General features: G+C 42.1%; 1 protein-coding gene and 1 non-coding gene across 2 annotated transcripts; both read right to left on the bottom strand.

The window, feature by feature from the left end:
* Positions 1–11,951: 11,951 nt before the first annotated feature.
* LOC128052799 (60S ribosomal protein L9-like) lies at positions 11,952–12,521 on the bottom strand. The gene has a single exon (XM_052645357.1). The coding sequence runs from the start codon at positions 12,498–12,500 to the stop codon at positions 11,952–11,954; it is 549 nt and encodes a 182-aa protein (XP_052501317.1). The 5' UTR covers positions 12,501–12,521.
* Positions 12,522–12,696: 175 nt separating this feature from the next.
* TRNAY-GUA (transfer RNA tyrosine (anticodon GUA)) lies at positions 12,697–12,768 on the bottom strand. The gene has a single exon. It is a non-coding gene; the product is annotated as a tRNA-Tyr (tRNA).
* Positions 12,769–21,969: the final 9,201 nt, after the last annotated feature.

Here is a 21,969-nt window from a genome sequence, read left to right as displayed (position 1 = left end):
CAGCTATTTGTAAGGCCTCCCCAGGCAGCCATTTTGCTTCTTTGCATTTCTTTTCCATGGGGATTGTCTTGATCCCTGTCTCCTGTACAATGTCACGAACGTCATTCCATAGTTCATCAGGCACTCTATCTATCAGATCTAGGCCCTTAAATCTATTTCTCACTACCATTATATAATCATAAGGGATTGATTTAGGTCATACCTGAATGGTCTAGTGGTTTTCCCTACTTTCTTCAGTTTGAGTCTGAATTTGGTAATAAGGAGTTCATGATCTGAGCCACAGTCAGCTCCTGGCCTTGTTTTTGTTGACTGTATAGAACTTCTCCATCTTTGGCTGCAAAGAATATAATCAATCTGATTTCAGTGTTGACCGTCTGGTGATGTCCATGTGTAGAGTCTTCTCTTGTGTTGTTGGAAGAGGGTGTTTGCTATGACCAGTGCATTTTCTTGGCAAAACTCTATTAGTCTTTGCCCTGCTTCATTCCGCATTCCAAGGCCAAATTTGCCTGTGACTCTAGGTGTTTCTTGACTTCCTACTTTTGCATTCCAGTCCCCTATAATGAAAAGGACATCTTTTTTGGGTGTTAGTTCTAAAAGGTCTTGTAGGTCTTCATAGAACCGTTTAACTTCAGCTCTTCAGCTTTACTGGTTAGGGCATAGACTTGGATTACCGTGATATTGAATGGTTTGCCTTGGAGATGAACAGAGATCATTCTGTCATTTTTGAGATTGCATCCAAGTACTGCATTTCAGACTCTTTTGTTGACCATGATGGCTACTCCATTTCTTCTGAGGGATTCCTGCCCGCAGTAGTAGATATAATGGTCATCTGAGTTAAATTCACCCATTCCAGTCCATTTTAGTTCGCTGATTCCTAGAATGTTGACATTCACTCTTGCCATCTCTTGTTTGACCACTTCCAATTTGCCTTGATTCATGGATCTGACATTCCAGGTTCCTATGCAGTATTGCTGTTCACAGCATTGGACCTTGCTTCTATCACCAGTCACATCCACAGCTGGGTATTGTTTTTGCTTTGGCTCCATCCCTTCATTCTTTCAAGAGTTATTTCTCCTCTGATCTCCAGTAGCATATTGGGCACCTACTGACCTGGGGCATTCCTCTTTCAGTATCCTATCATTTTGCCTTTTCATACTGTTCATGGGGTTCTCAAGGCAAGAACACTGAAGTGGTTTGCCATTCCCTTCTCCAGTGGATCACATTCTGTCAGACCTCTCCACCATGACCTGCCCATCTTGGGTTACCCCGCAGGCATGGCTTAGTTTCATTGAGTTAGACCAGGCTGTGGTCCTAGTGTGATTAGATTGATTAGTTTTCTGTGAGTATGGTTTCTGTGTCTGCCGTCTGATGCCCTCTTGCAACACCTACCATCTTACTTGGGTTTCTCTTACCTTGGGCCTGGGGTATCTCTTCACAGCTACTCCAGCAAAGCACAGCCGCTGCTTCTTACCTTGGATGAGGGGTGTCTCCTCACCGCCGCCTTTCCTGACCTGGCCAGCTCACTAAGCGCAGGAGGCTGCGACCAGCTGGCACACTATCTTATACTTATATGTGACTTATTTTTAACTTCCTTCTCTTGTTTCATTTGTCAAGTGTTTTTAACTTCCAAACTGCTTTGTTTTTGTGCCTGAGGTTAATGTCTTGAAAATCAATTTTTTGCTCACTTCTCACATTCTTTTTCTTCCCATTAATGCCTGTCTCCCCTTCTCATTCTGCTTCTCCTAATCTCAGCTTTATAAATTTACATTTATAAGGTCTTTTCATTAATACCACTTTTGCACTTAAAAAGAGTTTCCTCACATTCTTCATCTTGTTTGGCATCCACAGAAATCCTCAGGGACAAGCAGGAGAAATAGAAACTAAAATTCAAAGAAGTGATTTGTCCAAGGTCACTTCACCTAGAAGACTCTTCATTCAGTGTTTACTTGACACTGCTCTGTATGATGGTTCTTTTGGACACCTGTTTTAAAATGGTACACAAAACACACCTAGGTTTAGAAAAACAGCTTTTCACCATTCATTCACATTAAATGGCTCATACATCTCTCAGCAATGCACTCACTCACAGGTTCTTCCAAGAGTTTTAAAAACAGTGAAAAACAAAATAATTGGTGCAGATGAAAGTTAACAGAGGCCTTGCATTTGTGCTAAGTGGCTTCAGTCAAGTCCAGTTCTTTGCCACCCTATGGACTGTAGCCTGCCAGGCTCCTCTGTCCATGGGATTCTCCAGGCAAGAATATTGGAGTGGGCTGCCGTGCCCTCCTCAAGGGGATCTCCCTGACTCAGGAATCGGACCTGAGTCTCTTAAGTCTCCTGCATTGGTAGGCAGGTTCTTTACCACTAGCCCCAATTGGGAAGCCCAACAAAGGACTCAAAAAGGGCATAAAGTAGTTACATGTGGTCTTTCAAACCTTATCAACAAGTGTTATATTGGTCTCAACATATAATTTCCCAACCTGCTTTGAACTGATCACCACCCTTCTTAAAACAAGCAAATATTAATTTGTTAGTGAGTACTGAGGACTGTCTCCTGTGACCTCCAACTATATTAAGTTCTTTCCCTGAAGGGAAATATTATCCATCATAATCACCCCTTTAGCTCTCTTTCCAGGTTTAAAGAGCAGATTTGTTCAATAATGAGGTCAGAGTTCCCCACTTTGTACAAGTCATCTGGGGACCAGGGCTTCCTGAGGAATGTGAAGATAACAGATTATCTGGGAATTCTTCCTTTCCCAGATGGTCTCTCCAAGACAATGCCATCCCTGAATCTTTTTGTCAAATTGAAAAATGAAACATCTTACTCTTTGTATAACTGAAGATTAAACCTTTGCAGCTTCACTTTGATTTTATCAGTTTTTCAGGACAACATTTTCAAAGCCACAAATTATTTCAATAGCTCTAATAATGCTAATATTTTCTGATAATAATAGCAAACACATGCGTGGTATTTGTCATGTACACTTTGCTGAGCAGTTTTCATTAGTTTGTTTAATCTTACAACATCCTATAAGATAGATTCAATTATCGTCCCATTTTACAGATTGGCAAACCAGGGCACAGGGTAATTTGCCTTGCCCTAAATTACACATACAGTGAGAGCCTGATGGGGAATTTCAAAGGACAGTACAGCCCCAGTTTGTGCTCTTACTCTGCATTATGAAGACCTCTCAAAGACTTCAAACACATATTTAATTTTCACATGGTATAAAATACAGCTTTGCTGGTGTCTCTGACTATAAAGAATCTTCCCTCATTGGGGGAAACTGGGTTGGGAAGATCCCCTGGAGAAGGGAATGGCACCCCAAGCCAGTATTCCTGCCTGGAGAATTCCATGGACAGAGGAGCCTGGGGAGCTACATACAGTCCATGGGGTCACAAAGAGTCGGATACGACTGAGTGACTAACACACACACACATAAAGTTTACTATTACCTCCACTTTCCAGATGAGGAAAACAAAGCTCACTGGGGTTCAGCATCTTGTCCAGATCCCACACTGATAAGCTCAGAGAGAAACAGATTTGCCTTCCTATTTCTCTGGTATATGCAGAGAATGACTTGAATACTGATCATAGGATCTTCCTAGAAATAAAGTGTCGCAGTCAATAAATAAAGTTTAAATAAAGCTGCTGTTGCAGTCCACTCTGTGCTGCTGCATTTCTCCTTAGGAAAATAGCTTTTAGCACCAGCACACAAAGCTAAATATGTCACCATGGAGCTGAAAAGCAAGGGGAATTGATGACCACCTGCAAACAGACACCAGCGAGAAATACTCTAGGGATGGGCTATTATTTTCACATTAGGTAGAAAAACAGAGGTGGGGAGGCAACATCCCAAGAGATTCTTTGTCCTTGACCTTAGGCAGGAAGTAAGAATCACTCTAACCACTTAGTAAAAAGTATTCTTCAAACTGGATTATATGAGGATCTTTTTTACTTTTATCTAGTTTGTTTCACTTTTTCTATTTCATGTTCAGTGCTTCCATTTCATTTATATTTTCCAATTTCATCTCTCTTTTTTTTAATGTTCTTTCTCACACCTTTATCAAGTGTAGTAGGAAAGCTTTTGTACACATATATGTAAGTAATATGTATAATATATATATTTTAGAAAACATGACTTTTTGCCTAAAACTTTATGATATTTTGATTCTATTTGCTTGGCTTAGTATGAATAGAATGCTAGATTTCTAATTTAAAGAAATAAATATGCGGCAAGCAACAAAGGCTTGCTGTATAGCAAAGGGAACTGTAGTCAATATCTTATAATAACCTATCAGTTCAGTTCAGTTGCTCAGTCGTGTCCGACTCTTTGTGACCCCATGGACTGCGGCACACCAGGCCTCCCTATCTATCACCAACTCCCAGAGTTTACTCAAACTTGTGTCCATTGAGTCAGTAATGCCACCCAACCACCTCATCCTCAGTCATCCCCTTCTCCTCCTGCTTTCAATCTTTCCCAGCATCAGGGACTTTTTAAATGAATCAGGTAGCCAAAGTATTGGAGTTTCAGCTTCAACATCAGTCCTTCCAATGAATATTCAGGACTGATTTCCTTTAGGGTGGACTGGTTGGATCTCCTTGCAATCCAAGATATAGAAAATAATTTCAAAAATAGTATATGTATAACAGAATCACACACACACAGAAGAATTCTGCTTTTTGAAACTGAGTGATGTTTATCTTTTTGCCAGTTTTTCTAAGTGTCCTATGGGCATCTAATAACATATGAGATACAAAATTTTAAATATATTTGGGTAGGATATAAGATTAATGTAAATTAATTAAACATAAATCTATCATATTTTTTTGGAAAAGTATTCTTCAAAGAGACCCAGACTTACATGGTTTTTTTCAACAAGCATATTGCCCTTGTGGAAAACCATTTTTTTGGGGGTGGGGCTTCCAAATCATTTTAAGCTTGGCTGTTAGTGAAATGGGGAGCTTCACTGGGAAGGTAGTGAGACCACCAAAGGAAATGAGAGCCATGAATTGAGGCTCAATGAAACCATGGAGCCGCTGGTAAAGGAAAATGGTATTTGTGAAGTTGTGGGGCCGGGGAAAGAGGTGCAGATGAAGAGAACAAGAGGGAAGGCAACTCCTGAGCTTGGTAGCAGGAAAATGAGATTCTTAAGCACAGTTCAGTTCAGTTCAGTCACTCAGTCGTGTCCAACTCTTTGCAACCCGATGAATCGCATCACGCCAGGCCTCCCTGTCCATCACCATCTCCCGCAGTTCACTCAGACTCACGTCCATCGAGTCCGTGATGCCATCCAGCCATCTCATCCTGGGTCATCCCCTTCTCCTGCCCCCAATCCCTCCCAGCATCAGAGTCTTTTCCAATGAGTCAACTCTTCGCATCAGGTGGCCAAAGCACAGCGGAAATTTTTTTTTTAATACAATTTTACCGAGTGGGGTTACAGATTATTTTTTCAATTAATATCAGGGAAGTTTTTATGTGGCAGCAACTTCTCAGTCACAGCTGGAATCACGTTTTTTCAGAAGCACAGTGCCTTGGGTTGTTGCATTGCACCCTAGGGGTGTTGTTGAAGATAACATGCTAGATTTCTTTATGACCTCATTGGCACTGCTGGTACCTGGGCATGCAGTGTGGGACCATCCATTCTAATAAAACAAGCGGGTAATTATGAATCCAATCCTGCAACTTCGTTTCTGTAAGTTTTCCTCCCAAGATGTGCCAGTAAATCGTACTTCCCATTCCAAGGATGCAGGAACCATCCCTAGCCAGAAATATTGACCCTTCAACATCTCACAACTGAGTCATGTCCCATTCCTCACACTGGTTATGTGCTCCCATCCCAGTATTCTGTCCTGGGGCCCATCGGGGGCTACTCATTGGACACAGATAGAATGAAAGATAATGCCACACAAAACTTTAAGGTGAACGTACATCCTTGGGCTCCTGTAAAGAAGCAGCAGAACAACAAGCAGAGCATCTTCCGCTGTGCACAGATTACCCTCCAAATCATCTGGAACCTGATGTGAAGTCTTAACTGGTTGTAGAGATCTTTGTTTCTATTTCAGCTGACCCATTGTTTCTACTCTTACAGGGTCTGGTTGGCTGCTTAACAGATGTAATTGAGTTGATAACCACAGAATGAGAAAGCCAGAAATCTGATTTGAGTTCCCTGAATGATGCACCAGCCATGTAAGCTGCAAAGTTTAAGGTTTTGATTTTTAGAAACACAGTGAGTCCAGGGGCGCAAGCCAGAAAGCCGAGTCTCATGGAATTATAGCACTCGAAGCAACTGAGGTCCTTTTATATCCATGCTTAATTTTGAACTTGACCTTCAAAGCAGTCAAGGAGATAGTTCCATCCGTTTCACAAACTTTATCCTCTTCTCTGGGGGAATTCTTCTTTATGTAAAATCTAAAATCCAACTCTCTCCCTTTCTCTCCTCATCTCATTCTTCTTGTCCCTTCTCCTGTTTGTTATATTTTCTTTTTAATTTTGTTTTTCTTAACCCGACCATATCCAACATCTTGATACTCTTCAATATTTAGATCAACCCCTCCTTAATAATTGGATATTATTTTCTATATACACTACAGAAGATTAATATGTATTCATTTCTTCATTTTTGGTCCCATCCTGGATTCTGCAAATTGCTATTGACCCTTATTCAAACCACAACTGTTTTCTATTATTCTCTCATTTCATAGCTTGTAGTCTGGGGAGTTGCATTAGGTATTATTTCCAGTTTCGATTAAACTTTTTTCTGATTTATTTATGGTCGCCTATTCCAAATGGTGAGGAACATAGTTGGTTTATTCTGGCATTAACAAACTTAGGATGTCACTTTCAATTTGTTTATTTAAATATTCATGTTTTTAAAGATGCTAGAACCAATACTTTCTCCAAGGATAAGCATATGCCCCTTGAAGCTTAATATAGGTCCCAATACTATTATTTTTGCAGGAAACAGCATGTGAAGTGTCACAATAAAGGTGAAATAAAATTTTTAAAGCAAGCTAAGGAACCATAAAGCAAGGAAGAACTGCGTTGCAGATAAGTTAACACATGAATCGTGCTTTAAGGAACATGTAGGGAAAGGTATGAATGGTCTATCTTAGAATTTACTGTGAATGTCAGCTGTCATCTCATTATACTCTAATAGTTGACCTTCAAAAAAGAACAATTGTACAGAAAGAAAACAAGAGATAAAAGAGCATTATCCTCTTAACTGCTTGTGTGTTTCATCAGTGATAATAGCTACTAATAATATGTCATGTATTTGACAATTGCTGAGAGACTAGATCTTAAAAGTTCTTATCACAAGAAAAAAAGTATAACTATATGAGGTGATGGATGATAACAAAACTTGTGGTGGTAATCATTTTGCAATATATATCCATATTAAATCATCACATTGCACGCCTAAAACTAATATATGTCACTTATATCTCAATAAAACTGAAAAAAATAGCTAACGCTTATTGAGAACTTCCTGTATGCTATGCATTGTGTTAACTGCTTTACATTCACCAACTCAATTATTACAATAAAGTTAAGTCCTAGGCATTTTGTCTCCTTTTTACAAGTAAGATGACAACTTCATCAAGGTCACGCAGTTAATAAGTGGTCAGGTCTGGATTCAGCCTCAGGTACGCTTGACGCCGAAGCACATGCATTTCACCACCAGGCTTTTAACTCATATGATTTATGGCCAGTGAAATCTTTAAGAAACAAATATCAACCTACTTCAAAGAGGCTTTTCCCAAAGAAAACAAACCTAAGCTAAGCAGCTATCCTGTGCATCCTAACAGTTCAATGGGCATCCTGCCTTTTGCCTACCTAGGTGTCAGCCTAGTGAAGCCTACCATAAGCCCAGCATGTAGACTCACGTCACATGATCATTTCCCACCAGCCCAGCCTGCCCCTTAGCCATCAAAGGCACAGACTTCTTCACCTGCCTCACTGTCACTTGCCTGGAGTCCCACTCACAACCTGCAGTGTTCAGGCCACCTGAGGTTTCTACCTGCTGGGCCCCAGGAAATTCCTCCCAACATTGATGACAGAATCCTCAGGGAAGGGGATTCATGGTTGCTGAGCTCTGTCTATGCACCAAGAAACTTTCTAGACAGATTGTCTAGGTAATATAACATATTAACAGTTTAACAGCTTGGTGAGTTATAGGCCATGGGGTCGCAAAGAATCAGACTATGGCTGAGTGCGTGCACACACATACAAAGCACAGAAAGAGGGCTTCCCTGGCGGCTCAGTGGTAAAGAATCCGCCTGCCAAGCAGGAGACTCGAGTTATATCCCTGGATCAGGAAGATCTCCCAGAGAAGGAAAAGGCAACCCACTCCAGTAAGCTAGCCTGGAAAATCCCATGGACAGAGGAGCATGGCAGGATATAGTCCAATGGAGTCTCAAAGAGTCAGACACAGACTTAGCAAGAAAGGCCCAGAAAAGCACAGGCTTCAGAGTCAGATGTGGGTTTAGATCTAGGCTTTTCTACTTTCTAACTGTAAGACCTTGAATAAATTAACTAATCTGAATCTCAACTGTAAAACGAGGATAATGGGGTTATTTGAGGAACAAATGAAATGATATAAAAAAAGCCCTTCACAACTGCCCAGCCCAGAATAGGCACTCAGTAACTGCTGAAAATGCAGGACTGAAAAATCAGCTAAAACTGAGATTTAACAGACTTTTACTACAACACCAAGAGTGAATTGTTATATAAACTATGGACTCTCCTTGATAAGGATATGTCAATGTAGGTTCAACAACTGTAAATAATGGACCACTCTGGTGGGGATGTTGATCTTGGGGGAGGCTAGGGATGTGTGGGGGTAGGGGATATGTGGGGAATCTCTGTACCTTCTGCTCCATTTTGCTGTCGACTTAAAACTACTGTAAAACATAAAGTCTTAACTGCAACCAAAAAGTCTTTCAGACCCCAGATCTCCTACCTGCAAAGAAGATCTCAATTATACCTATTTTTGTTTTTGGTCAGTCTGGTGGCTCAGATGGTAAAGAATCTGCCTGCAATGCAGGAGACACAAGTTTGATCCCTGGGTTGGGAAGATCCCCTGGAGAAGGAAATGGCAACCCGTTCCAGTATTCTTGCCTGGAAAATCCCATGGACAGAGGAGCCTGGGGGCTAAAGTCCATGGGGTCACAAAAAGTTGGACTCGATGGAGCGACTAACACTAGAGAACATTATAAATTGTATAAATAAAGTTCAGTTTGTAGTTTGTGTCTCTATATAGGAACACTGTATTGAACCATCACTATTTATTTTTTACAGATATTAGATACTCCCCCCCACTAAAAAATATGTGTATTTTCATGTAACAAGTCATCACATATTGTCTTCTGCTGGCCGATGGAAGACAAGAATGATATAAGCATTGGTTCCCCAACCTGGGGAAGGGGTGGCGTAGACATCAAGACTTTTAAAAAATCTCCTCCAGTGATTCTAAAAATTAGCAGTTAAGTTTGAGAACCACTGGTACAGGGAGGGCTTGGTGATAGCTCTGGTACTTGCCTCCTGAACGGCCTGGGTAAGTCACACCATTTTTCTGAGGCTTCATTCTTTTATCTGTAAGTTGGGATAAAAGTAACTACCTGCAGGGTTGCTGCAAGATTCCATATGTGTCAAATGTCAGTTAAACAGCAATTTCAATATATAACAGCTATTTATAACAGTTTCACTGAATGATTCCAAATCATTTTATTTAATGTCATCTCTTTTAAATGTAAAATCTGATGAGTTTTAACAATTATATATAGCCTTGTAACCACCCCTCAATCATGACTTAGGTAGTCCTTGCTTTCCACAGTAATATGGAACTAAAAAAATGACTGTGCAAAGTAATCTTAATTAAAAAAATGGGGAAGATTTTGATTATCCCATGACCTTCAAAAACGTTTGCAAAATATTTTTTAAAAAACTATCTTGCTATCAGTTATAAATGAATAGAGAAATTTAGAAAAACAGTAAAAGAAATGCTTTGTACTCTGTAATTTTAAATATCTAAGAAATTGAGAACTAAGGTTTTTATTTACTCTTACAAAGCTTATCAAGAGTAGTTTGAACAGCACTTGCCCTTTTCTTTCTTTTTTTTTTTTAATTTTTTTTTTATTTTTTAATTTTAAAATCTTTAATTCTTACATGTGTTCCCAAACATGAACCCCCCTCCCACCTCCCTCCCCATAACATCTCTGTGGGTCATCCCCATGCACCAGCCCCAAGCATGCTGTATCCTGTGTCAGACATAGACTAGCGATTCAATTCTTACATGATAGTATACATGATAGAATGCCATTCTCCCATATCATCCCACCCTCTCCCTCTCCCTCTGAGTCCAAAAGTCCGTTATAGACAGCTGCGTCTTTTTTCCTGTCTTGCATACAGGGTCGTCATTGCCATCTTTCTAAATTCCATATATATGTGTTAGTATACTGTATTGGTGTTTTTCTTTCTGGCTTACTTCACTCTGTATAATCGGCTCCAGTTTCGTCCATCTCATCAGAACTGATTCAAATGAATTCTTTTTAACGGCTGAGTAATACTCCATTGTGTATATGTACCACAGCTTCCTTATCCATTCATCTGCTGATGGACATCTAGGTTGTTTCCATGTCCTGGCTATTATAAACAGTGCTGTGATGAACATTGGGGTACATGTGTCTCTTTCAATTCTGGTTTCCTCGGTGTGTATGCCCAGCAGTGGGATTGCTGGGTCATAAGGGAGTTCTATTTGCAATTTTTTAAGGAATCTCCACACTGTTCTCCATAGTGGCTGTACTAGTTTGCATTCCCACCAACAGTGTAGGAGGGTTCCCTTTTCTCCACACCCTCTCCAGCATTTATTGCTTGCAGATTTTTGGATCGCGGCCATTCTGACTGGTGTGAAGTGGTACCTCATTGAGGTTTTGATTTGCATTTCTCTGATAATGAGTGATGTTGAGCATCTTTTCATGTGTTTGTTAGCCATCCGTATGTCTTCTTTGGAGAAATGTCTATTTAGTTCTTTGGCCCATTTTTTGATTGGGTCGTTTATTTTTCTGGAATTGAGCTGCATAAGTTGCTTGTATATTTTTGAGATTAGTTGTTTGTCAGTTGCTTCATTTGCTATTATTTTCTCCCATTCAGAAGGCTGTCTTTTCACCTTGCTGATATTTTCCTTTGTTGTGCAGAAGCTTTTAATTTTAATTAGATCCCATTTGTTTATTTTTGCTTTTATTTCCAGAATTCTGGGAGGTGGATCATAGAGGATCCTGCTGTGATTTATGTCTGAGAGTGTTTTGCCTATGTTCTCCTCTAGGAGTTTTATAGTTTCTGGTCTTACATTTAGATCTTTAATCCATTTTGAGTTTATTTTTGTGTGTGGTGTTAGAAAGTGATCTAGTTTCATTCTTTTACAAGTGGTTGACCAGTTTTCCCAGCACCACTTGTTAAAGAGATTGTCTTTACTCCATTGTATATTCTTGCCTCCTTTGTCAAAGATAAGCTGTCCATATGTGTGTGGATTTATCTCTGGGCTTTCTATTTTGTTCCATTGATCTATATGTCTGTCTTTGTGCCAGTACCATACTGTTTTGATGACTGTGGCTTTGTAGTAGAGCCTGAAGTCAGGCAAGTTGATTCCTCCAGTTCCATTCTTCTTTCTCAAGATTGCTTTGGCAATTCGAGGTTTTTTGTATTTCCATACAAATCTTGAAATGATTTGTTCTAGTTCTGTGAAAAATATGGCTGGTAGCTTGATAGGGATTGCATTGAATTTGTAAATTGCTTTGTGTAGTATACTCATTTTCACTATATTGATTCTTCCGATCCATGAACATGGTATATTTCTCCATCTATTAGTGTCCTCTTTGATTTCTTTCATCAGTGTTTTATAGTTTTCTATATATAGGTCTTTAGTTTCTTTGGGTAGATATATTTCTAAGTATTTTATTCTTTATAGATACCATCCAAAAATTTTCTGATATCCTTGTTTTTAACTGTGGTGGCTTGCTGAATCAAAGCAGCTGAATTTGACACAAGTTCAATGTCATTTCCTTCAAGAATCAACTCATCTTTCTGGGCTTGAGATACTGAACAGGCAACCCCTGGCCTCATTCGAACCCTGCGTATGTATTTTTCACCCAAAAAATTTCGGATTTCCACAAGAGAACCATTCTCCTGAATAACAACGTTGATGGGGAAGTGGGCATACACCGACCTCATCTTGTAACGGAAGCCCAGTGTAACACCCTTGATCATGTTCTGTACGTGACTACAGATTGTGCGAACAGCGGCCAGTTCCTTTCTGTTTCCCCACCATTTGTCAACACGGAGCCTCTTCTTTTTCTTTCCAAGGAGACTGAGTTCTACATTGATGTGATTGAAGTCCCTCCGCAGGGTGCCTCTGGGGCCCTTCACAATAACTGTCCGTCCCTTCAAGTTAATGTTGACATTTTCTGGGATGTCGACAGTCTGATTGCTGAGAATGGTCTTCATTCTCGCAGTAGATGCAGCAAAGAGAGCTTGCCCTTTTCTTGTTGTGTAGTTTAATGCAGAAAGTGAAAGTGAAGTCACTCAGTCATGTCCGACTCTTTGCGATCCCATGGACTGTAGCCTAGCGAGCTCCTCCCTCCATGGGATTTTTCCAGGCAAGAGTAATGGAGTTGGTTGGCATTTCCTTCTCCAGGGGATCTTCCCGACCCAGGGATCGAACCTGGGTCTCCCGCATTACAGGCAGATGCTTTAACCTCTGAGCCACCAGGGAAGCCAGTTTAATGCAGAGTGAGCATCTTTTCTACACCTTGGCAGATCGTTGTGCTCCTTTCTAAGTCTGGATCAGCTTCCAGTGTTGAATCTTCCCCACTTTCAGTATCACACAGCTCATGAACCATCTCTCTGAGAGTGACAGGGTTAATGTGGGTTTTTTTTCTTACCACTGTCACGCCTCTTCATCCTTTTAATCACAGCCATTTTCCTCATTTATGTGCACAATAAGTTCACCTTCACTGAGTTTCTCCACTGTTCATCTAGAATCTCTTGAATGGTGGCCATGTCAGCATTCCCCTGTTTGCCTATTTCTTTTATAACTTGATTTTCATTTGATTTCAATTTCACTTCCAACATTATCATTTTTCATTTATCTGCTGCACATCTTTGTTGGCCAGTTCCTTCTCTCCATCATCCACTTTGGTAAATGTCACGTGGGTTATCACTGGGAGACAAGGCAGGAACACAAAGGTGTCTGTGAACTGGAGAACAGGTAGCTGGTGACCAACAATCAGCAGACTGAAAGGAGCGATGTGGTCCATCACTGATCACAATGCATTCCTGCTTCTCACATCGTGGTCTGTGGACTGGGGAGCTAGCTGCCAAAGTTTTAACTTAAGCACTTACAGTTAAGATACTGAAATTTGAACTCTGTTGCGGAGTTGTTGTTCAGTCACTCAGTGGTGTCCAACTCTTTTGTGACCCCATGGACTGTAGCCTGCCAGGCTCCTCTGTCCATGCGATATTCTAGTCAAGAATACTGAAGTGGGTTGCCGTTTCCTTCTCCAGAGGATCTTCCCAATCCAGGGATCAAAACTGCATCTCCTGCTTTGGCAGGTGGCTTCTTTACCACTGAGCCACATGGGAAGCTAATGGAGTCTGGTGTTTTTTAACTAAATGGTGATCACTGAAAGCACACACATTGAGGACTGCCTGTATTGAACATTTCCAACCCCCCCCCAGATAGCTCCCTGATACCCATCTGTAGTTCATGCCCACCCCAACCCCCAGGTCCCGGCAAACACTGATCTGCTCTCTGTCACTATAGGTTTGCCTCTTCTAGAATTTCACATAAATAGAATCAAACCATTTGAAGTCTATCATATCTGGCTTCTTTCATTTAGCATGATGCTTTTGAAATTCATTTATGTTGCTACATGTATATGATGGCTATTTTTCTTTCTTTTCTCTTCCACTACTAAACCAATCTTTCACCTTAAGTGACTATACAATGAAACAAAATAAATAGATGAATAAACCTGCTTTGACTTCACAGCCTTTCCCATCTCCCTCCTCTTTGTAACCGAATTTTTTGAAACAGTCATTCCCTTATGTGTTCTACTTCACCCCTTCCTCAACCCACACTGGAGTTTCAGCCCTGCCAAACCTATAAAACTGCCTTTAAAGAAGGCCACAGCTCTCTTTCTGCTGCTCTTCACTTGCATCCTTCTTACCTTTTTAGCCACACTTGATACTGTTACGCACTCCTCCTTCAAAATCTCCCGATTCTCTTCTTCCCTCTCAGACTCAGCCTTCTCAGTTTACTTCCTCCAGCATGAGCTCCTAAGGTGTAGTCCTGGGACCTCTGTTATTCTTCACTTGCATCCCCTCCCCAGACAATCTCAACTGTCCCCATAGTTTGCTCTAGCTCTAACCTCTTTCCTAAATTTCAGACAAATATATGCTACTGTCTAATAAACATCTGAATCTGAATGTCCCATAGATACCTTCGAATCATTTACTCAAAATTAAATCCATCATTTCAATGCCTCCTCCTTCTCCTGCCCTTCCCCCCAAAAAACTGTTCCTCCATCTGTGTTCCCAATTTAAGTGGATGGTTTCAGTATCAACCATTTATCCAAACCAGAAACCCAGCTTTTCCTCCCTCTCCCATATTCCCAGCCCCCCACGTCCAATAGAACACCAAGACCGGTCAACGCCCGCTCTCAGCCTGTATGCTTCTCTCCATTCTCACTCCCATTACTAAGTTCCAGCCACCATTACATCTCCCCACCATCACTTTGATGCCTTGTAATGTTTTGATCACTGTGTGATTTTTCTAAAACACAATCTGATCTTCTATCTTCCTGTTTAAAACTATTCAATGTGTCTCCATTCCAAGAAAAAGAGAAAGCTTTCCATACCCCTGGTCCCAGCTCACCACCCAGACTTAACAAATAATCAATATAATTTGTGTCATCACTTGGGGGAGATCATCTGACCCTTTGTCCCTTGTTTCTAAACAGTAGAAACTAGGAACATAATGAAGTGACAAGTTCTTGGCCATTGGTTGGGTCTTGGCAGAGGGCTGAGCTGCAGCTTGTTCTCTGCTTAGGAGGGCAGGGTGGGGCCCCCAGCCAGGAGGCAGAGGAGCCGGGGCAGGCAGTGACACACCTTCCAAGGGAAGAGAAAGACAAGGGGAAGAGGAGAGGAACTCGGAGGCTATATCTGAAAGGGTGGGTCTCCAGTGAACAGACAGCCTTCCTTGCTCTGTTCTGTTCCTCCAAAGAATCCTGCATCCTAATAGATCAGAATGCTCCTAGTGAGGACAGAAGCATCCCTGAAACTCAGAATTCTTCTCATCACAGTTCAGAACACCTTGTTAATCAGCCAGTTTGGGTTTGGGCGAGGACTAAGAGAGCCCATGAGTTAGATGACTGTTCCTTCCCAGTGGCCTGGATCCAAACAAGCACAGGATATCCGAACTCGAGCTGGGACCATGGGGTTCAGTTTACCATTGGGTGTTTGTGGTTACTGTTTTTTTTCCTCAGAATTCCTTTTTACACCACACCTCACATCCCAATTCCTTTCCCCTGAGCAGAGTTATCTCTTTGTGGAAGGATCTATTACCAGCAGGATCTTTGCAGAAATAGCAAGTCCATCTTTCTACTGTTGAGTTAACCAGGAAGCAGAATCAACACATTCTTGCCTCCTGCAAGTCAAGGGCATTAAAAAAAAAATGTTTTTAAAGAATTTGGTTACTATTTCCAAAAAAAATGTCAACAGTCATTGTAGGAAAAATGAGAACTTAATTGCACTTCTTAAATTTGCTTTATAGTTTCATAGTGTTTTCATTTTAAATTATCTGTGAAGGCACACCAGAGAGGTTAGTCCAGCCAGTCCTGCTGTGTGATGTCTTCTCAGAGGCTAACCCACCTCTGACAGGCCCTTGAAGAAAGTCAGAGCAAGAAATGGTGCTTCTGAGCAAAGGTGGATTTCCTCTCATTAACTCAGAGACAGGGCTGGAACCATCAAGAGGCCCCTAGAGGTCATCTGACATCCCTCCCTCATTTAGCATTAAGGAAAGTGAGGGGCAGTGAGATTGGGTGCTTTGCCCAAGGCAGGTGATTGTCCAAGGTCAGATGGCCTCCCTGAGATCAGGTGACTTGCTTAGCATCACACAGTTAAGCTGATATCAAAGCCAAGACTGAAAACTTGGTCTGACTCCAGGGCAGTATTTTCCGACAGTATCACAGGTGGCTCAACAGCAGCCCATGGCCCCTTCTTTGCCTCCACTCCCAAACAGCAGACACATCCCACTTTGGAACCTGCAAACTGCTTTTGAGCAACCAGAATCTGAGATTCTATCATCCTCGGCTGACAGAGTTGGGTCCTGTGGGTTCCTTCTGTTTATGGGAGTTGGGAGGCGGTGGGGCTGCTGATAATTTCACCACAGACCATGCAGCGAGTCAGGAACAGGGCCAACTTCCCAGCTCCCCGGTCCTTCCTCTTTCTTTCTATTTCTGAGTCAGCTGAGCTAGTCAGCTTCCCACGCTGTAAACACAACACAGAGCAGGGAAACAATGAGGCTGCCTATTTAGACAAGACCTGCTTCCCTGCTGAGTGTCACTCTGTGTCTCTTTTCATGCTCTTGAACAGTCCGTTCCAGCAGCTGGCTTCTAGGACAACAGGCAAGAGGGATGACTGTAAACTAGTCCCTTAAAGGGGTTTGATCCATGTCTTCATGGACAAAAATAAGCCCGCTAGAGCCTCAGGAGAGCAGAGTTGAGCTGAAGTGGTGGCTATGGCAAAGGTCCCACTCATTGGAAATGTTTAGACAGATGCGTCTTCATTAAACCATGCCACGAAAGATAACACAATCAGGAAACAGATATTACCTGTGCCTTGGAAAGGAAACTGCCATCTTTTTAATCAGATCAAACCCTGAGCAGGCAAGGTAGCCATGAAGGAGGGAAAGCTCTAACTCTGCTTAACCCTTCCCTTTAGGCAGTGTTTCTCAAACTGTAGTGAGCTCATCTTCAAAATGCATAGATTCAGGCCTCACTCCTCGTTCCTCTGGGACTGAGGGGGAGTCTGGGGAAGGGCAGAATGCCTGGGCATCTGCTCTTCTAACAAGTACCTGCAGGACCACACTTCAGATGCCCTTCCTCATTGTTGCTGTTGCCACTGGGTAGCCTTTTAGAGGTGCTAGTCCCCATTTATTGCTTTTACTCACATCTCCCCTTCCAAACAAGGCTGGAACATTTCAACAAGGCTGTGCTAAAGGCTTTGGGAAGGAAAAAAGTAAACAAGCAGAGAATAGCTTGCAACATTTAGTTGAATTTGCTGAAATTTGGTAAAGAATTTGCTGAAATGCCGGAGACCTGGCTTTGAATCCCTGGGTCAGGAAGATCCCCTGGAGGAGGGCATGGCAACCCACTCCAGTATTCTTGCCTGGAGAATCCCATGGACAGAGGAGCCTGGCAGGCTGCAGTCCAAAGGGTCGCACAGAGTCGGACACGACTGAACTGACTAAGCAGCAGCAGCAGCAGTTTACAACTAAATAATCTGGTTTATAAAAGGTGGTTTCCTCATCTTCAGTGTGGAATCCCCTACAGGGCTATCTTCCAGCTAGACTCCAACCTGTTCATGTAAGAAGACTTTGTTTTTTTTTTTTTTACCACCCAGGTGTGCATGCCTTCATGAATATGGAGATGCCTTGACATGGAGACCCAGGAGAGGAAAGCTCAGGAGGAGCCAAGGGATCCCTGTTCTGCCCACAGTTCATCTCCTGAGCTTCAGTCTGCTATGAAATTTCTACCTCTTTCCTTGGAAAGTTGATTCTGGGAAAATCTAAATTGGTCAGAAGTGAAGATACAATTCCTTAGACCCGTACAATTGTACCTAAGTCAGTGCCGTGCAGTGAGTCAGGGATAAATGTCACTTCCAGAAAATGAAAACAAGAGGGAATTTGGGAGGGAGTGGTGGTAGTAGAAGGGGTCAGTTCCTCTCAACTTCTTCCAGACAGATCCTTGGTGCTGGGATTGCGACTGGAGAGGCAGCAGCTTGCAAAAGAGACCAGATCTGACATTTCAGTTTAGCCATTTGTTCATTCAACCAGCAGTTTTTGAGTGCCTATTATATGCTAGATCCCAGGCTAGGCATTGTAAGCTCTGTGGAGCAATTAACAAGATAGGCTCATTTGCAGCAAGATAGATGGACCTAGGGGTTTTCATACAAAGTGAAGTCAGAAAGAGAAAGACAAATATGACATCACTAATATGTGGAACCTAAAATATGACACAGAGGAATTTATCTATGAAACAGAAACAAATTCACAGACATAGAGAACGTACGTGCGGTTTCAAAGGAGGGGAAGAGATCAACTGAAAGTTTGAGATTAGCAGATGCAGACTATTAGATGTAGAATGAATAAATAAGATCCTACTGCATAGCACAGGGAACTGTATTCAATATCCTGTGATAAACCATAATGGAATGACTTTGCTGTACAACAGAAATTAACACAACACTGTAAATCAGTGATACTTCAATAAAATAAAATTTTAAAACCCAAGATAGGGTCTTGTCTGTGATAGCCCAGCAGAGAAGATGACTAAGATAACTCAACAGGGGCCTCATCTGATGATCCTCAGGCCACATTTTGACCCACACAGCATGTTAAACATCAGGATATTTCCCATTAAAAACTTGGATTTCTAACTTCTCTTTAAAACTCAGAAAAGATGGCAAAAGTAGGCTTGTGTACCCCAGTGGCAACACTTTCTAGAACTGAGAAGTGGCTATCCTATACATACATACGCACTACATACACGGAATTCTGGTAGAAAAGCATGCCCTCCCATTTACCACGCTCTCCACCACTCCTAATTGTCTCAGATGTGGCCAGTTTCACCCTGTCCTGTCCTGTCCTGTCCCCAACGTCCTGTCCCCAGTGGCTCACCTGTCCTGTACCCAATCACATCTGAATTGAAGAGTCTTGAATGGAAGCCCAGGGCAGAGGACCTAACCTGGTCTGAAGAATTAAAAATGAAAGCGTTGCTCAGGTGATGAAGGGCAAGGGAAGAAGTAGGTTAGGAGGGCAAGGCAAAGGAAACAATGTATGCAAAGGCCCAGAGATGAAGGTTGAAGAGTCTGAGAGTAAGGGGTCAGGTGCGTTTGAGAAAGGTGGACTGTTGCTTACAGGTAGAGCTCCAAGAGAGAGGAGAGAGATGGAGCTGGAGAGGAAGTCATGGTTAAGTCATATTAAAAATGCTGGACTGGGGACTTCCCTGGTGGTCCAGTGGCTAAGACTCTGTTCTCCCAAGGCAGACAGCCCGGGCTCAATCCCTGGTCAGGGAACTAGATCCCACATGTCCCAACTAAAAAGGATCCTGCAGCTGCAAGAAGATCAAAGGTCCTGCATGCTGCAACTAACAGCCGGCACAGACAAACAAATAATTATTCTTTAAAAAATGTCTGACTGCATCCTATGTTACATGGTACAGAACACTGGAGGGTTTCAGGCAGGATGATGGCCCCTATCCAACTGTTTTTTGGTGGTTGTTTGTACTGCTGTGTGGGGAGCAGATCAGAGGAAGCAAGACTATGCTGGGAACAGGTATTTTAGGGCATTCATAAGCAGTCCCCCCGTACTAAAGCCACTGGGAAAATGTCAAGAGATTGTGTCCTATCTTCTCTTCCTCTGAAATCCAGCCTCTATCACACAACAGAATCCTAGGCATGGAGCAGGGGCTCAGGGAAAAGTTCCAACTCAAACCTGGGGCAGAAACAGTGATGGAAATGTTTCAGTCCTGTGGTCCTTGGGCTTTGCACAAAGAGGATGCTCTGGATTTGCACAGAAAGATCAGCTTTTCTCCTTGACCTTGGCTTCCCAGGTGGTACTAGTGGTAAAGAATCCTCCTGCCAAGGCAAGACACACAAGAGATGAGGATTTGATCCCTAGATTGGGAAGATCCCCTTGAGTAGGAAATGGCACCCCTCTCCAGTGTTCTTGCCGGAAAATCCCATGGGCTACAGTCCATGGGCCTGCAAAGATTCAGACGCAACAGTAATTTAGCACACACTTGACTCTACGCAAAGAGTAAATTTTTAAAAATAAAATGCGAAGCTATTCTGAAGTCACTGACTTTCTCTGCCAGCTATTGAGCTCATCTTTGGTTTGGGTGACCCCTCTGGCTTAGACATGACTTTCTTGAGAGGGAGAGCATCAGAGTCACCCAATCTCCCTCAGGTGTCCATCAAGTTTAAGGAAAAAACATGAAAATCTTGCAGGTTATTGACAGGGGTAAGATGCATATCCAATCGTGCAAATAGAGTAGAAAAAGGATACAACCAGCTAGAAAAAGGCCCAAATTCCTATATCAGGCGGTCGGGGGTGGGGGAAGACTATTTGAAAGGAAAATTTTTATTTCTCAGCCTAACATAACTGGGTTGGAGGTGTAGATCCATTAACAATCAATTTAGAGAGACAGAATGCTGCTTGTTTCAAAAATACAGTTCCACCTTCTCAACTCTCCTCCTCCATCACAAAATGTCAGATCCCGGCATGGGAGAAACCCATTAGAACTCAGCTCTGTAGTGCTCATGTGGTCTGCTGGGATTTCATCTATTGGAATATTTATTTTGGATAAAATGCAAGTTCTCTGCAGTAGTTGGGGGTGGGGGGGAGTGGTGGGTGGAGAATTACAGCAGATGGAACAAGCAAGGTGTTTTGCAGTTGAAACCAAACCCCCAAGTGGGATTTTCCACTTGAATTAATTGACTCTCCCACAACTGTACTCTCATTTGTCTGATCTTGGTTTATCTGTTCTCTATTCTGTCTGCTTTGGGGTCATCTGTTCTCTATTTTGGGGTCTCAAAGCTCTTTTTGAGCACAGACTTTTCTGTTCATGTTACTGCAGAAACTTAAAAGTGCTTTGCTACCAGTCAAACTGAGACATTCACTTATCTGGAAATGAATATTAAGGGATGGGGCCCAGAGAACAGGGCTCCTGGTTGCTTTGCCTTAAGTGCATCTAACTAGCGTTTTCTAAGAACTCCTACCCATCCAAAGGCTCACAGTGTCTGAAAGAACAGCCTTTGGTCATTCACACTCCAAGCAATAGGTGTTCTCCATTGCTTATGATAATAGGAAGGAAATGGATCTGCCAGGAAGCATCTGGTGGTCTACAAATCATGAGGTGCCTGGCTTACTTAGCTGTGATGTTTTTTATTTTAGCTGAAGACCACACATCAGAGCCCTAATACCTCAGTCCCCAACTTGAGTGCTTTAGCCAATAGGGTGAATCCTAGAGGCTTCAGTAAAGCTCCACAGAAATATACATCTCTAATTTTCATTCAACAAATATTTATGGAGCTGCTGTGATGTTGCCAGGAACTGCTCTGGGGATATCACTGAACAAAATGGGCAAGTCTGTGCTTATGCTGAGTTTGCATTTTAGTGTCAGCAGCTGCAGGGCTGGGGCATGGAAATTGACAATAAACAGATAACTACAGAATGTGGCAGGCAGTGACAAGTCTGTAGAATGAAGAATAAAGCCGCCTAAGAGGGCCAAGGTCATCAGGAAATGTCTCTTTGAGCAAGGTGATCTTTGTTTTTGTCTTTAAAATAATAGGCTTATTTCTTTTAGTGGTTTTGGAGTTATAGAAAAATGAGCAAAAGTACACAGGATTCCCAAATCTTATTCCAACCCAACTCAATATCCAGTTTCCTCTGTTAGCACCATCTTGCATTAGAGTGGTGGATCTGCTGCAATGGATGAGTCACTGTTGATATCTTATTATTAGCTAAAGTGTATATTCTACATTAGCTTTTACTCTTGGACTTGCATTCTATACACAGAGGCTAAAGAGAGCAAGGGAGCAGGTCACATGAATCTGGTGGAAGAGCTTTCCAAGATTAAGGAACAGCAATGGCGAAAGTCCTGAGAGGTCTTTCTATAACACCTGCCCCGCT

The sequence above is a fragment of the Budorcas taxicolor genome, chromosome 1 (genome assembly GCF_023091745.1).
Source record: "Budorcas taxicolor isolate Tak-1 chromosome 1, Takin1.1, whole genome shotgun sequence".
Taxonomy (NCBI): domain Eukaryota; kingdom Metazoa; phylum Chordata; class Mammalia; order Artiodactyla; family Bovidae; genus Budorcas; species Budorcas taxicolor.
This window is presented reverse-complemented; position numbering and strand designations above follow the sequence as displayed.